Source organism: Littorina saxatilis, linkage group LG16 (genome assembly GCF_037325665.1).
Source record: "Littorina saxatilis isolate snail1 linkage group LG16, US_GU_Lsax_2.0, whole genome shotgun sequence".
Taxonomy (NCBI): Eukaryota; Metazoa; Mollusca; class Gastropoda; order Littorinimorpha; family Littorinidae; genus Littorina; species Littorina saxatilis.
The window spans coordinates 25,490,220-25,503,859 of NC_090260.1; the positions used below are offsets into that span (position 1 = coordinate 25,490,220).

The window sequence follows — 13,640 nt, forward strand, 5'->3', positions numbered from 1 at the left end:
GAGATAACGCTGCAACCAATCAGGGACCAGTATTTGAAACTGACCAACCTTTCTCTCCAATTCGTCTCAACGACTGTGACAACGACTGAGATAACGCTGCAACCAATCAGGGACCAGTATTTTGAAATTGACCAACCTTTCTCTCCAAATCGTCTCAAAGCTTCCTTGCTGATGACGTAACCAGCACCCCCGCTCTGGTAGTGAAGGTATTTCATTGTACCTGCACCCCGAGATCGGTAGCGAAGGTGGAAATGGTGACCCAGAAACAATGGCTCCGAGCTGTTTTCCCCGGAAAGCAAGTAGCGCAAGTTCTCCATGATGACGTAGGTATCGTCATCCACCTGGGAATATATTATGCTTGAATCAATGATCTGATGGAGTGTTTTGCCAGGAATCCAGTTGTTTTTGATTAAAATAGACAGAAAAGTCAGGGGTCATAAAGTTTTTAAAGAGATTTGCGTAGGTTGACGAAAAACAATTACAGCTATTGTGTTTTCAGCGTATTCACGACTTGTAGGACCACGTGACCCAGCATAATTTACTGACCCAAGGTGAAGGTTTGTTGGGGGACAACGAACTTCCGGTTAAAAACACGTGGACAAAACACGTGGACATTTTACTTCCACATGGATTGCTTCGCAGAGCTGATCAGCTCACAGAAGCCCTATACGCTATATATTACGATGAATTGACACCAACCTTCATGAACCAATCAGCGTCGTCCATGTGGTTGTCGTAAATGTAACGAAAGGCACGATTGGTCTTTTCCATCAGATGCGTTCTCCCTTCAGTTACATTCAGACCAATGGCGGGCAAGTCCGGGTCACTTTTGGAGCTGAAGAACAGAATCTTATTGGTCCGTTTGCCCCACGTGTCACGAATCATTTTGGCCCTTGATTGGAGGGTCTGTGGTGACGTCATAACCCAGACAAGAACTCGAACTTCTTCGGTCAATCGTTGTGCTACGGTATTGTCGTCTGTAGAAAAAGGAGGAGAAAGGCGTATTTAATGTGGAATTAATGTACCAAGGTTATGAACATCAAATTTGATAAAGCATTATATAGAAATGGGGGAGGGGGTGGGGGTGTGGTGTCTAAAAAGGGAGGTTCGACTGTATCAAAAAATTGAATATTAGAATACTGACCACGGTGAAGGTGACGGTCAGCTGTGTCCAGGTCGGAGGCAGGATCCCTGATGTCCTGTGGTTCTCTGTCCAACACTGACCGCTCCGACCACAGCTCTGCTGACCGCTCCGTGCTTTCTGAACAGATGGACAGACAGAATAAAAGACACGCAGACAGACACGCACGCACACCCCACAGACACACGCACGCATAAACGCACGCACACATGCACGTACGTACGCACTCACGCAGGCACGCAACGCCCGCACACACACACACACACACACGCACACACACACACACACACACACACCGCATGTACACAACCCCCCACACCCACCCCCACCACACACACACACACTGAGAGACACACGCACAAACACGCAGACAATGAATAATACTGTATAAACCAGCAGTCTCACCTTCTTGCATTGCCATTCTACTGACACCCCCCACGTGTGACACTGGCTCGGTTCGGTAGCGATAGTAGTTGTCTCCATTCATAATCAGTGGTGCGGCAATGAGAGAAGCCACGACCATCCCCATCAGGAATCCCACACAGAACCTGTGAGGGGCCTTGCCTGGGGACACACATTCTGCCAAGATGCTCATAGACGTGGGCTCCTTCTGTGGATAACACAAGCAGAAACGTGGCATAAACCATCTATCTCTTGTTGTCAATTTGGCATGGACTATCCATCATCTGATGTCAATTTGGCATTAATTATCTGTCACCTGTTGTCAAATTAGGCATGAATTATCCGTCACCTGTTGTCAATTTGGCATGAACCATTTATCACCTGTTGTCAATTTGGCATGTACCATATGCCACCTGTTGTCAGTCTGGCATGAACAATTTGTCACCGGTTGTCAATTTGGCATGAACTGTCACCTGTTGTCATTTTGTCATGAACTATCTATCCGCTGTTGCCAATTTGGCATGAACTTATATCCATCACCTGAACTGTTCATTACCTGTTGTTAATTTGGCATGCAGTATCAATCACTTTTTGTCAGTTTGGCATGAACTTTCCATTTATCTATTGTCAATTTGGCAAGAACTGTCTATCACCTGTTGTCAAATGGGGAGACATTTGGCATGAACTACAAGCTGTGGATCTAAGAAACAAAAGTAAATGAGTTATGTTCTTGGCTGCAACAACAAGACTAAGTGAGAGTCACGCAAAACGACAAGCTCGGCAAGAACTGTCTATCACCTGTTGTCAAATGGGGAGACATTTGGCATGAACTACAAGCTGTGGATCTAAGAAACAAAAGTAAATGAGTTATGTTCTTGGCTGCAACAACAAGACTAAGTGAGAGTCACGCAAAACGACAAGCTCGGCAAGAACTGTCACGAAATTAAATTTGTTGACAAATTATGCGAAATTTCTGTCGAACTACCCACGTGTTTAACAAAAATTAATGTCGAAATTTGGCATGAATTTTCACTGTTGATTTTATAGCCGGAACTTCATGTATGAATTTTCAAAGAGAAACAAATCCAGTTTTACAGTCGATACTTGCCGAGGACATGCAGACTAAGTCATGTGGATTTTTTTTTAGAAAGCTTTCGTTGTACGACAGTACTAGAACCACCTGTTGTTAATCTGTTTCGACAACGTATATTCTTCAGCAATGACCTGTGATCACACTCTCCCAGAAAAGTCCCACACGAGCTTAGGCACACAAAAAAAAAAAATAGGTGTGGTTACGGTAACATAGCCCAAAAAAATAGGGTAGGTAGGTAGGCAATCACTTTTTTTTTTAAACTTTTTTTTCTAATGTGTACAAATTAAACCTACTTGACAGGGAAATAAGTGTGCGACTCGGGCGCTTTCGCTTTCATTGCGTTTTTTGCACTCGTTTTTTTTTTTATTTTTTTTTTTTTTGACAAATGTAATAAAAAGTTATAGGATCGGCCCCTAAAAATTAGGGTAGGTCGGGTTACCGTAACCACACCTATTTTTTTTTTAGGCCTTATATCGACTGTGAGATTACAACAAATACAATATTGACACGGACATATGACAAACATGCAAGGTACATGAGTGTGGTAGTTTTTCAGTTTTTTTGCGAATTGCGTGTATAGAAAAGAAAACATTAAAACAATCATATACTAAATTTAAGTAGGATAACACATTGGTACTACTCAGTAAGAACTCTACAAAATGAGAAAATTAGTAACAAAATGTTTAGACTCTTTCCCTTTCTTTCACCCCCCCCCTCCCCCACACACACACACAAGGAGAGAAACGATGGTAGACTGTCAGGCAAGCTGACAAAAAGACAGACACGCAGACAGACAGACAGACAGACAGATAAAACAAAATCAGCGGAATACTCAGTAAAAGCCATACACACCTTCTGGTCTCTGTGAGGAAAATGAAAAACGCAGTCTTGCTTTCACCTTCAGGGAGACTTGTTATTTTGTAGGTTCTGTTGAGACAGATGGAAGGCACAGGCGCGCGACAACGGTATTTTAGGAATAGGTCATCACCCTTGTTTCCACATACACGTTGGACTGATACATTCACAGAAAGAGAGAGAGAGAGAGAGAGAGAGAGAGAGAGAGAGAGAGAGAGAGAGAGGGACAGACAGACAGAGAGAAAGAGAGGGGGGAGAGAGAGAGAGAGATAGAGAGAGAAAGGAAGATAGAACGAGAAAGAGAGAGAGAGAGAGAGAGAGAGAGAGAGGGGGGGGGGGGGAGAGAGAGAGATAGAGAGAGAAAGGAAGATAGAACGAGAAAGAGAGAGAGAGAGAGAGAGAGAGGGAGAGAGAGAGATAGAAAGAGAGAAAGGGAGATAGAACGAGAAAGAGAGAGAGAGAGAAAGAGAGAGAGAGAGAAAGAGAGAGTGAGAGAGAGATAGAGCGTGAGAGAGAGAGATAGAGCGAGCGAGCAAGAGACAGAGCGAGAGATATGGAGAAAGAGAGAGAGAGAGAGAAGAGAGAGAGAGAAAGAGAGGGAGGGAGAGAGAGAGAGTGAGAGAGAAAGAGAATGAGAGAGAGAGGGGAGAAAGAGAGAGAGAGAGAGGGCAAAGGCTGCCAAACATACATACAGACAGACAAATAGACAGATCAACACAGAATCACGCACAGGAACACACACACACACACACACAAACACACACACACACACACACACACGCACACACACACACACACGCACACACACACACACACACACACACACACACACACACACACAAACATACACGCACATACACACATTACACTACACTACACCACACACACACACGCACACACACTACACAACACTACACTACACACTACACTACACTACACTACACTACACTACACTACAATACACTGCACCACCGATAAGTCCGACGTAGGTGAATCAATACAACATAAAACCCGGTCTGCCTTCAAATGTTCAAAGAAAAATGGAATTGCATGCATCTGTCGCAAACCAGAAGTAGATCATAACATAAAATAACATTAGCTCTCTCTCTTGCCCGTATCTTTATGTGATTGTGTGTTTGTGACCGCGCAAGCTGGCTCTCCTTTAAAGGCACAGTAAGCCTCCCGTAAACCATCACAGAGCTCCCCGAGCGTCTACATACAGTACAAGCATACTTCCATTTAAACGCTCACAGAACGGGAACATCCTGGCTGCTTTCTGTCGAACGTGAGAAATTTTCAAAGAATTTATTTTCGTGGACTTGGCCCTTACAACAATGGCGCCTCGTTTTGGAGCTGGACGGCTGTGATGAATATCCCGGAAATCACGCCCGGACAGTAAGCCTCCCGTAAACCATCACAGATACTGTCAGGCTTTTACACACAGTACAAACACCCTTCCATTTGAACGCTCACCAAAGGGGAACATCCTAGGTGCCCTACGTAAAGAGCGAGCAATTTTTAAAGAATTAATTTTGCAGATTGTCTCGAACACTTTTTGGACCCATCCTGAACTCAGGTCAAAAATGAGTTACTTCCCTTAAACTGGCGATAGCCGTGGATCGATGATTATCAGATTGTTTTTGGACCGTGGTGCGTTTTTGCGCTAGACCTAATACTTTTAAAATCTAAATAATAAATTGACACCTTGTTACACAAACATTCTTTAATCATAAAAGAATTCTTTTTTCATCAAGACAAGATCAGTGCAATTCGAAGTTGTGAAAGTTTGAAAAAAGAAAAGCCCGGCAGCAGGGTCACGCAAGGGTCGTAGCAGACGACGCCGGGTTTACGCGGCATATCGCCGTTCCTCTCAACAGTGAGAAGCCATCGCTAGAGTTCTTGTGAACCACAGCCGTTTGTTTCGTGCATAAAAACGTGCTATTGTAGATAAGCTCACATTGAGTCGCATTCAAATGACTAACTGACGACTACATTGTGAAAAAGGGAAACTGGATCACACGGGTTCACGATGGCTCAGGCCGGGTAAGATAAACCAAGCAAAAATAAATTCTTTGAAAATTGTTCGCTCTTTACGGAGGGCACCTAGGATGTTCTCAATCGGTGAGTGTTTAAATGAAAGGGTGTTTGTACTGTGTGTAAAAGCCTGACCGTATCTGTGATGGTTTACGGGAGGCTTACTGTGCCTTTAAGTCAAGACGAAGTAGCTGAATGATAATGCTCATTCGTGGTACATGAGGTAATTAATATACGTCAATGTGAGTAACAGCCACATGTGTGACCATTACATATTCACACGAGCACGACCGTGTAGTTATCAGAACATACGATTTTTACTATAGTTGTTTTGTTCCAGACGTATTTGACAATCAGCACAATCATGTTATTTTTTAGATAAATCCCCCTGGGTGTTCACCCGCCACACAGACGTCCACAACACTGTTGTTGAAGCAGGTGCTTCGATCTCGCTGTTTAGCCCCCCCCCCCCCCCCCGCTCTGTGTCGCTGTCTGTATGTCTGTTTGTCTGTTTGTCTGTCTCTGTCTGTCTGTCTCTGTCTCTGTCTCCCTCTCTGTCTCTCTCTGTCTCTGTCTCTCTCTCTCTCCTTCTCTTTCTCTCTCCCGCTCTCTGTCTGTCTGTCTGTCAGTCTGTCTGTCTGTCTGTCTGTCTCTCCGGATCTCTCCTTCTCTCTGTCTTTCTCTCTCTGTCTCTCTCGGTGTCTGTCTATCTCTCTCTCTCTGTATCTGTCTCTCTCTCTCTCTCTCTCTCTCTCTCTCTCTCTCTCTCTCTCTCTCTGTGTGCATGCGTATGAAAAAACGCGGCCTCTCTCAAGTGCATTCAACGAAGAAAAAAAATTCGCACAGGAAACTCGAAGAGTTTTTCAGAAAAAGGCAGTTCCCAGGTCGACCTGGCCGACCCTTCATTCAAACCAGAGTACATCAAGCGACGCAACGTTGCCGACGCCGCGTGCATCACGACAGGGAACGACAGCGGTGACGTCCTGGAAGTGGCGCGTTACGGAGCGACGTCAGACAGAATGACGTCATACTGCGGCATCGCCAAGGTGGCCTGCACGTTCTGGATAAGCGTGCTGCTGTTCCTCACCAACGACACGAGCGGTCGGCAGTACGCGTCTCCCCTGGACATGTCTCGTGTGGACGTCCACTATTTGGACCACAACTTGACGTAAGTGTGCAAAGTGCTGTTCACGTGAATTTAAAAAACAAAACAAGAATGGTAGGTAATCGGAAGGTTCAAGTTTTTGACAAAACAAAACGTTATATTTACTGTACTTCGACCCACACAGGACACACAGACAGACATTTATGATACAGATAATGAAACTATCTCACAATCTCAAATGACCTATCATTCTTGTTTTTCATTCTGAATTGTGGAACGGTCTATTTTTGGATTTCTGCTGTTCAACTTTAGTTGCTTAACTTGTGCGTACACATTTCTGTAGTTTCAAGGTCTTAATTTACGTTCCTTTTCTTTATTTGTTTCAATCTTTTTCTTCAACTTTTTGTTGTGACAACTATTTTTTTTTCTCCTTCTGGGCACAGGTATTACGTAGGTGCAGAAGCCGTGGCAGACGATTTCCGCTTCATGTTTGTCCGTGAGCCGTACAGCCGGTTGTGGTCAGCCTACGTGGATAAGTTTCTGCTGCCAGACTTCTGGGTATCCAATGGTCCAAGCATAATGAAGGTTAGCTGCGATTTAGTGTGTATCACGTGACGCAACCAACTCAGATCTTGCCAAGCTTGCATTGGATAAGACTGTCCCTCCACTTGGTCACATACCAACAACCAAAACCCTAACTGCTCGCTGCGGTGAGTTGGAATATTGTGATGACTGAATTGCCAGTAAAACAAAACAAGTCGCGTAAGGCGAAAATACAACATTTAGTCAAGTAGCTGTCGAACTCACAGAATGGAACTGAACGCAATGCAACGCAGCAAGACCGTATACTCGTAGCATCGTCAGTCCACCGCTCATGGCAAAGGCAGTGAAATTGACAAGAAGAGCGGGGTAGTAGTTGCGCTGAGAAGGATAGCACGCTTTTCTGTACCTCTCTTCGTTTTAACTTTCTGAGCGTGTTTTTAATCCAAACATATCATATCTATATGTTTTTGGAATCAGGATCCGACAAGGAATAATATGAAAGTGTTTTTGAATTGATTTCGAAAATTTAATTTTGATCATAATTTTTATATTTTTAATTTTCAGAGCTTGTTTTTGATCCAAATATAACATATGTATATGTTTTTGGAATCAGAAAATGATGGAGAATAAGATGAACGTAAATTTAGATCGTTTTATAAAAAAAATAATTTTTTTACAATTTTCAGATTTTTAATGACCAAAGTCATTAATTAATGTTTAAGCCACCAAGCTGAAATGCAATACCGAAGTCCGGGCTTTGTCGGAAATTACTTGACCAAAATTTCAACCAATTTGGTTGAAAAATGAGAGCGTGACAGTGCCGCCTCAACTTTCACGAAAAGCCGGATATGACGTCATCAAAGACATTTATCAAAAAAATGAAAAAAACATCTGAGGATATCATACCCAGGAACTTTCATGTCAAATTTCATAAAGATCGGTCCAGTAGTTTAGTCTGAATCGCTCTACACACACACAGAGAGAGACAGACAGACAGACAGACAGACAGACACACACACATACACCACGACCCTCGTCTCGATTCCCCCCGCTACGTTAAAACATTTAGTCAAAACTTGACTAAATGTAAAAAGGCACTTTGGTTTTAGCGAAATTAATTCATCAAATAGTTGCACTGTGCAAAGAGAGCAGCACATAGACTGTTCATTTTTGGTACATAACCAAGTGGAGGGATGACCTTATCCCACGTAAAAGTTTCCCCAGAACCAAGTCGGTGAGATTAAAGGTTTTGATGAGAAGAAGTTAACTTTGTATACAGACAGGATCCTTTCAAGAAATCATGCAGTTCCTACACTGCTGCTTGCCATTGTCAATTGTTGCAGTTATTGTTGTGTTTGTTGCTGTTGTTGCTGATGTTTTGGATGTTGTTATTGTTGTGTTTGTTGCTGATGTTTTGGATGTTGTTATTGTTGTGTTTGTTGCTGTTGTTGCTGATGTTTTGGATGTTGTTATTGTTGTGTTTGTTGCTGTTGTTGCTGATGTTTTGGATGTTGTTATTGTTGTGTTTGTTGCTGTTGTTGTTGATGTTTTGGATGTTGTTATTGTTGTGTTTGTTGCTGTTGTTGTTGATGTTTTGGATGTTGTTATTGTTGTGTTTGTTGCTGTTGTTGCTGATGTTTTGGATGTTGTTATTGTTGTGTTTGTTGCTGTTGTTGCTGATGTTTTGGATGTTGTTATTGTTGTGTTTGTTGCTGATGTTTTGGATGTTGTTATTGTTGTGTTTGTTGCTGTTGTTGTTGATGTTTTGGATGTTGTTATTGTTGTGTTTGTTGCTGTTGTTGTTGATGTTTTGGATGTTGTTATTGTTGTGTTTGTTGCTGTTGTTGCTGATGTTTTGAATGTTGTTATTGTTGTGTTTGTTGTTGATGTTTTGGATGTTGTTATTGTTGTGTTTGTTGCTGTTGTTGCTGATGTTTTGGATGTTGTTATTAATAATGTTGTTGTTGTTGTTGTTGTTGTTGTTGTTGTTGTTGTTGAGCATAAACGAACAATTAACCCTACCTTCCAAGTTTGATGTACATGTTTCTTGCTTGCAGAGAAATAAACGAAGACGTTGGATGAAAAACAAAGTATGTGCCAATAACATCAGCTTTGCGGAATTCGCCGACTTTGTTGCGGCCTCTGATCCCTGGAAGATGAACAGCCACTGGAAGCCTGTGTTTCTTCAGTGTAGTCCCTGTCTCTACCGGCCTCACCTTATCGGTAATACACTGTAGTCCCTGTTTCTACCGACCTCACATTATCGGTAATACACTGTAGTCCCTGTTTCTACCGGCCTCACCTTATCGGTAACACAGTGTAGTCCCTGTCTCTACCGGCCTCACCTTATCGGTAATACAGTGTAGTCCCTGTTTCTACCGGCCTCACCTTATCGGTAATACAGTGTAGTCCCTGTTTCTACCGGCCTCACCTTATCGGTAATACAGTGTAGTCCCTGTCTCTACCGACCTCACCTTATCGGTAATACAGTGTAGTCCCTGTCTAGTGTAGTCCCTGTTTCTACCGGCCTCACCTTATCGGTAATACAGTGTAGTCCCTGTTTCTACCGACCTCACCTTATCGGTAATATAGTGTAGTCCCTGTCTCTACCGGCCTCACCTTATCGGTAATACAGTGTAGTCCCTGTCTCTACCGACCTCACCTTATCGGTAATACAGTGTAGTCCCTGTTTCTACCGGCCTCACCTTATCGGTAATACAGTGTAGTCCCTGTCTCTACCGACCTCACCTTATCGGTAATACACTGTAGTCCCTGTCTCTACCGGCCTCACCTTATCGGTAATACAATGTAGTCCCTGTCTCTACCGTCCTCACCTTATCGGTAATACAGTGTAGTCCCTGTCTCTACCGACCTCACCTTATCGGTAATACACTGTAGTCCCTGTCTCTACCGACCTCACCTTATCGGTAATACACTGTAGTCCCTGTCTCTACCGGCCTCACCTTATCGGTAATACAATGTAGTCCCTGTCTCTACCGTCCTCACCTTATCGGTAATACAGTGTAGTCCCTGTCTCTACCGGCCTCACCTTATCGGTAATAGAGTGTAGTCCCTGTCTCTACCGGCCTCACCTTATCGGTAATACAGTGTAGTCCCTGTTTCTACCGACCTCACCTTATCGGTAATACACTGTAGTCCCTGTCTCTACCGACCTCACCTTATCGGTAATACAGTGTAGTCCCTGTCTCTACCGACCTCACCTTATTGGTAATAGAGTGTAGTCCCTGTCTCTACCGGCCTCACCTTATCGGTAATACAGTGTAGTCCCTGTTTCTACCGACCTCACCTTATCGGTAATACACTGTAGTCCCTGTCTCTACCGACCTCACCTTATCGGTAATACAGTGTAGTCCCTGTCTCTACCGACCTCACCTTATCGGTAATAGAGTGTAGTCCCTGTCTCTACCGGCCTCACCTTATCGGTAATACAGTGTAGTCCCTGTTTCTACCGACCTCACCTTATCGGTAATACACTGTAGTCCCTGTCTCTACCGACCTCACCTTATCGGTAATACAGTGTAGTCCCTGTCTCTACCGACCTCACCTTATCGGTAATAGAGTGTAGTCCCTGTCTCTACCGGCCTCACCTTATCGGTAATACAGTGTAGTCCCTGTTTCTACCGACCTCACCTTATCGGTAATACAGTGTAGTCCCTGTCTCTACCGGCCTCACCTTATTGGTAAAACACTGGAACACCCTTCTAAGTGTTCAGTGTTTAAGTTTTGAATGTGTGTCCCCCGAGTGATAAAGAAGCATCCACAGTTATATTTGTGTTATTTGTCTTCGTTCGGCGAGGGAATCATTTCCCAGAGGCAACTTTGTGCAGACTTGAAAACCAATATGAAAACCAATACGAATACCAATATCAATACCAATATCAATACCAATACGAATACCAATACCACAGTAAAAGACAACCAGAATACCAATACGAATAGAATTACCAATATGAAAATTACTACCAATACCAACACTTATACCAATACCAATACCACTTAATGTGTTGCAGGCAAGCTGGAGACCTTTTCACGAGACGCCCGTGAAGTGCTGGCAGTCATGAACGCCTCCTGGATCCTCGACTCCTTTGACCCAAAGCAGAGGGTCAAGGACGAGGTCAGGAACCTCATCTCCTTCAACTACTACGTGTCCAAGGTCAGAGACGCAGACGATAACTGCACCAGCACAGCGGAACTGGCGCAGCGTCTGTGGAAGACCTTCCAGATCAACGGCTACCTTGACGACGACCTGCCTTTCCCACCGTTCCAGGGGGAGGAGGTGGAAGAGACGGAGCTGATGACATCCGTGGATCGCGCTCTTTCCACGACCCTCGTAAAGTCTCGGAAAGAACGGAAGGAGCAGAGAGAAAGAGCGATGGTACGAGCGTACAGGACCGTGTCTAAAGCCACGCTGTACAAACTGCAAGACATCTACTGGAACGACTTTGTCATGTACGGCTACGACCCTGAGCCGGACTTTTTGTTTGATCAGAGGTAGTCGCTTGCAGGGGAAGCATGTTGGAACTGTTCGTGTTCCTATAACCCACCGAACTCTGACATGCATAGCATGATCTTTTTCGTGCGCACTTGGTTTTGTGATTGCGTGTACCCACGACGGGGGATAAGGCACTAGCAGGTCTGCACATAAGTTGACCTGGGAGATCGGACCAATCTGCACACTTAACCCACCAGTCAGCCGTGGCCGGGATTCGAACTCACGACCTTCCGATTATGAGGCCGATGTCTTATCAACTAGGCTATTTCGCCCGTCCGGTGTAGTTACACCCCCGGTATAGGGGTGTGTATAGGATTCGGTCCATGTGTTTGTTTGTTTGTTTGTGTTCGCATATAGATCTCAAGAATGAACGGACCGATCGTCACCAAACTTGGTGAACAGGTTCTATACATTCCTGAGACGGTCCTTACAAAAATTGGGACCAGTCAAACACACGGTTAGGGAGTTATTGGTGGATTAAAATCATATAAGGACTTATAGAGGGACATCTTAATGGTCAAAGGGAAATAACCATTCTCACTCAGTCACTGCCACCAACTGAGAAGGTTATTTCCCTTTGACGGGGGTGTTTTTCCTACCTCGGAGGAATTTCTTGTTCTGAAGGGAGTGATAGGAAGGTGTGAACACATTACCCATACAAGGTGTCTGTAACATCTTTTACACAAACATGGGGGAAAATTACGGTGCTGCGTAGAAACACTGCATTACGCTATGTGGTTGCTGGTGACGCTGTGTGTGTGTGTGTGTGTGTGTGTGTGTGCGTGCGTGCGTGCGTGCGTGCGTGTGTGTGTGTGTGTTTGTGTGTGTGTGTGTGTGTGTGTGTGAGTGAGTGTTTGTAGGCGCGCGCCAGTGTGTGTGTGTGTGTGTGTGTGTGTGAGTATGTGTGTGTGTGTGTGTGTGTGTGTGTGTGTGTGTGTGTGTGTGTGTGTGTAAGACTGTGTGTGTGAGTATGTTTGTCCGTGTGTAAATATGTGTGTACGTTTGTGTGTATGTGTGTGTGCGTGAGGAAAAAGTAGTCGTAGCAGTGGTTGCTATAGTCGGCATGTACTACTTCTGGAAGAAAGTAAACATGAGATCCTCCTGGCGACAGGTTTCTGTGTGCGTGCGTGTGTGTGTGTGTGTGTGTGTGTGTGTGTGTGTGTGTGTGTGTGTGTGTGTGTGTGTGTATGTGTGTGTGTGTATGTATGTTCGTGCGTGCGTGTGTGTGTGTGTGTATGTCTGTCTGTGTATGTGTGTGAGTGTATGTGTGTGCATGTGGATGTGTGTTGTTTGTGTCTGCCTGTGTACTCGTGTAGATCTCTGTGTATGTGTGCGCGTGCAGGTGTGTGTGTGTGCGTGTGTGTGTGTGTGTGTGTGTGTGCGTGTGTGTGTTTGTAGTATACTCAGCAGTATACCAGCACATATCTCATTCCCGCACTGCATGATAATTTACGGCAAACACAATACTCTACAAGAAGATGGAATGCGTTTATAAATATACACAACACACACCAGGACTTTATTCTGTTTTTACTTGTAATGAAAGTGAAGTTAACAAATGATACCACTTTGTTTTAACATATAAGTTTAAGTTTCTCTCTGTCTCTGTCTCTGTCTCTCTCTGTCTCTCTCTCTCTCTCTCTGTCTCTGTCTCTGTCTCTCTCTCTCTCTCTCTCTCTCTCTCTCTCTCAAGAATGCCTTCGACTCAGTAGACCGTGCAAAGCTGTGGAAGGTGTTGCAAAGCAAAGGAATAAAAGGTAAAATGTACCAAGCCATACTTAGTATGTACAAAGTTGTTAAAGCAAAAGTTAGGGCAGGAGCAGAGGTCACTGAACTTTTCATGTGTCCGAGAGGCCTGAAGCAGGGAGAAATAAAATAATAGTCCAATTTTGTTCTCACTTTTCATTAACGAATTGGCAGACGAAATCAAGCGAAAAGGACGACACGGTATACA

General features: G+C 44.1%; 2 protein-coding genes across 2 annotated transcripts in view; one reads left to right on the top strand and one right to left on the bottom strand.

Annotated features, from left to right (window-relative positions):
* Positions 1-3,631, bottom strand: part of LOC138950654 (glycoprotein-N-acetylgalactosamine 3-beta-galactosyltransferase 1-like) — a 9,432-nt gene extending 5,801 nt beyond the window's left edge. Inside the window, exons 1-5 of the mRNA XM_070322365.1 lie at positions 3,489-3,631; positions 1,547-1,751; positions 1,145-1,261; positions 700-977; positions 137-341 (exon numbers count right to left, since the gene is read on the bottom strand). Coding sequence (XP_070178466.1) covers positions 137-341; positions 700-977; positions 1,145-1,261; positions 1,547-1,736 — 790 coding nt within the window. The 5' untranslated portion in view covers positions 1,737-1,751; positions 3,489-3,631. The remainder of the gene's footprint in view (positions 1-136; positions 342-699; positions 978-1,144; positions 1,262-1,546; positions 1,752-3,488) is intronic.
* On the top strand, positions 3,383-12,465 carry LOC138951345 (carbohydrate sulfotransferase 8-like). Its single transcript, XM_070322965.1, has 6 exons — positions 3,383-3,392; positions 5,904-5,963; positions 6,372-6,693; positions 7,074-7,215; positions 9,231-9,396; positions 11,205-12,465. The coding sequence occupies exons 1-6, from the start codon at positions 3,383-3,385 to the stop codon at positions 11,687-11,689; spliced, it is 1,185 nt and encodes a 394-aa protein (XP_070179066.1). The 3' UTR covers positions 11,690-12,465.
* The last annotated feature ends 1,175 nt before the right edge of the window (positions 12,466-13,640 follow it).

What these genes read in the sequence shown, in the direction of transcription:
- LOC138951345 (XM_070322965.1), top strand. An exon ending in CAACACTGTTGTTGAAGCAG is followed by an intron (nt 5,964 to 6,371) that starts GTGCTTCGATCT and finishes AAATTCGCACAG; the next exon opens with GAAACTCGAAGAGTTTTTCA. An exon ending in TATTTGGACCACAACTTGAC is followed by an intron (nt 6,694 to 7,073) that starts GTAAGTGTGCAA and finishes TTCTGGGCACAG; the next exon opens with GTATTACGTAGGTGCAGAAG.